At 35.3% G+C, this 3,279-nt stretch overlaps 1 protein-coding gene across 2 annotated transcripts in view; it reads right to left on the reverse strand.

Moving 5' to 3' along the window:
* LOC106868103 (transcription factor E4F1) overlaps positions 1–3,279 on the reverse strand; it is a 29,087-nt gene that overhangs the window by 15,897 nt on the left and 9,911 nt on the right. For both annotated transcript variants that reach the window (XM_014913225.2, XM_014913224.2), the window contains exons 5-7: positions 2,855–2,981; positions 1,592–1,670; positions 291–459 (exon numbers count right to left, since the gene is read on the reverse strand). In XM_014913225.2, coding sequence (XP_014768711.1) covers positions 291–459; positions 1,592–1,670; positions 2,855–2,981 — 375 coding nt within the window. The remainder of the gene's footprint in view (positions 1–290; positions 460–1,591; positions 1,671–2,854; positions 2,982–3,279) is intronic.

Genomic DNA, 3,279 nt, shown 5'->3' on the forward strand with positions numbered 1-3,279 from the left:
GTGGCACATAAAAGACACCATTTCGAGCGTGGCCGTTTTCGTGCGGGTGACACGTAAAAGCACCCACTACACTCTCTGAGTGGTTGGCGTTAGGAAGGGCATCCAGCTGTAGAAACTCTGCCAAATTAGACTGGAGCCTGGTGTTGCCATCCGGTTTCACCAGTCCTCAGTCAAATCGTCCAACCCATGCTAGCATGGAAAGCGGACGTTAAACGATGATGATGATGATTACAATCGAAATTTTTACCGCAATACAAAAATAGAGCCATAAATATTTCAGCGATACAGACCTGTTGAACAAAAGCTTCTTCCTCAGAATTAGTTACATCAGTAGTTTGTAAGTTTGTATTTTCATTTGTATTTTGAATTTTTCCCATTGTAGATGGAAAATTTGCAATAAAGTTCCAGCGTTGACCATAACATGGTAAATCAGAATCCCTCTTAGCTGTACATGGAGTTCTGTTTGAAATTTAATAAAAAAAAAAAACATTAATAAAATTATTAGTTCTAAATCTCTGAATGAGAAACATGCAGCAACAGTATTCTAGAGTAAAGTTTATTTGCTAATGTAACGTGGCAGTTAATTTGATAAAAAATATTAAAATTTATTTTTCCTCTTAACATTAAAAAAATATTATTCTAACTAAACTGTAGAAATCTGACAATGCCAAACAAAATCTCTCATAATACCATATTCTTTCAGCATACAAGTTGATGTAGTATATAACATAAACATGTAGTATAAACATTCAAACAACGTCACTATCTTTCCAAATTTTGGTGCAATATAAATGGAATTTTTGGTCTGTTAAGTCAACCCATCTTTTTCTGGCTATAAGTTTTGGTCTGAAAAATTTGACTTGCATGCCAGAAAATATTGTAATTGTACACAAAAAAAATTACTATACATATTGTCATATTTATTGATTATTATTTGTTGTTTAAAGAGTTTATTTATAACCACATAAAATACAATTTAATGATGGAGAAATTTCTCATTAATCATTTTGATAATCATAGGGATATTCAACAGATAACTATGGAGAACAAAATATATAATTATGATTGTGAGTCTTGTTAAAAGATAACGGTGTCATAATAATTTCTAACATGCATGCAAGGCCACATATTTGGAGCAAAGGCTTGGTTGATCAAACCAACCCCTCTATCTGAGTGGTACTTTATCAACCCTGGAAGGATGAAAAGCAAAGTTGGCAGGATTTGAATTCAGAGCATAAAGAGCTGGAACAAAAATCACCAGGCATTTTATCTGACATGCTAACAATTCTGCCAATCTATCTCCCTTAACTATTTCTAACATAAGCACAAGGTCTGAAATTTAAGAGGAGGGGATAAGTTCATTAAACTGATCCTAATATTTGAGTAGTACTCCATTTTATTGACGACAGATGGATAGAAAGAGAAAGCTGACCTACACGAGATTTGAACTTAGAATGTAAGTGCAGGGATAAATACACAAAGCATTTTGTTTAATGTCCAAGCCATTCTGCCAATATTCACCACTGCAACTGTTTAATAATAACTGTTAAATCTCTTATAGTAATGACATATAGATAAAAACAAGTCAGACCTTGATTTTAGATGCCTGCTGAGAGCACCAGATTCAGTAAAGCTTCGCTTGCACATATTACAAGTGTAAGGCCGTTCACCTGAAAAAAATAAATATAAAGTTCATATATAGTTTAAGGTTGAAGGGCACTGTGAGTGATTAATTCTTAGTAACAATAGTTTCTTGCATAAATTACTTAATTTGCTCTCAATCCTATTGCCACCCACATTCCTTGAATTATGCCAAATCTTCAACTCATTTTTCCCTATAAATTTCATAAATTTCAAGATTTAATGTAATCATTCATTCATACGTTTTGCTTTTCCTTGTTAGCTTGGTGTAGATGGGAGGAAATTTGAGATATGGTATTCATGGCTGGATGCTCTTCTTGTCCAATTGTTACCCATTTCTTGAGGGACACTTTTACTCTGAAGGAATTCAAAAGTGCAGAGCTAACAGATGAAATATTGATAGGAAATGTCAACACACATCATCAGTTGCAGCCCAACCACAAACAGTGAATGATGTCATCACTTGTAGCCGTAGTTCAGTATTCTTTTTGGCAAACATTCACAGACATATGAACATGTGCACACACAGACGACAGTCTTCTCTCAGTTTCTAACAGATTCTCTCACAAGACATTGGCTGGTTTGGGACTATAACAGAAGACACTTGCCCAAGGTGCTGTGCAATGGGAATGACCCAAAAGCCACATGGTTGAAAAGTGGATACCTTAACTACACAGCTATGTCTGTGCCTCAATATAATATAAAATTATACCATCATTGTCATCAGTTAACATCCACTTTTCCATGCTTGAATGGGTCAGACGGAATTTGCTGAGGCAGATTTTCCATGGTGGGAGGCCCATCCTGTTTCCAAGTGAAGTCATATTTTCTCATGGCCAGACATATTTTTCATGGAAGACTGGAAATGAACAACATTGCTTGTTGACAGTGAAACTCATTTATAACCATCATGCAATGTCAAAGCAAACACACACACACAAATGATGGGCTTCTTCAGTTTCTGCCAGCCAAATCTACTAACAAGGCTTTTGATTGACATGAGGCTGTAGCAGAAGATACTTGTCCACGATGCTATGCATCTTCTCAAGGTGCTGCACAGTGGAATCCAATCCGGAACCACAGGGGTTGTAAAGTGAACTTTCATCTTCAGCAAAGCTACGCAGGTTTGTGATGGTTTCAATCTTCAAAGACCCAATTATTTTAGTCAGAGATATAACTATAGGAAAAGAAAAATTAACTGTTGCATAATGACCTGTATGTCTTCTCATATGACGTATAAGAGATCCTTTGGTCTTGAAAGCATATGTGCAACCTTCAAAAAAGCAATGATGCTCTCTCTTGTCAGAATGTGTTAACATGTGTGTTCTCAAAACAATAATCTGAAAATATAAAGTATCACCAGTGTTAGTTGATAAAAAAAAAAGTAAAAAGTCAACCACATTTTAATAAAATATTTTGAAATATGTACAGGTGTAGGCAGAGCTATGCGGTTAAGAAATTTAAAAAGTTTGCTTCCCAAACATGGGGTTCTAGGTTCAGTTGCATTGTATGGCACCTCGCACAAGTGTTTTCTACTATAGCCATAGGCTCAAAGCCTTGTGAGTGGATTTGGTAGATAAAAGCAAGAAACCCATTGTATGTGTATGTGTGTGTATATATACATACATACATACATAT

Source organism: Octopus bimaculoides, chromosome 2 (assembly GCF_001194135.2).
Source record: "Octopus bimaculoides isolate UCB-OBI-ISO-001 chromosome 2, ASM119413v2, whole genome shotgun sequence".
Lineage (NCBI taxonomy): Eukaryota > Metazoa > Mollusca > Cephalopoda > Octopoda > Octopodidae > Octopus > Octopus bimaculoides.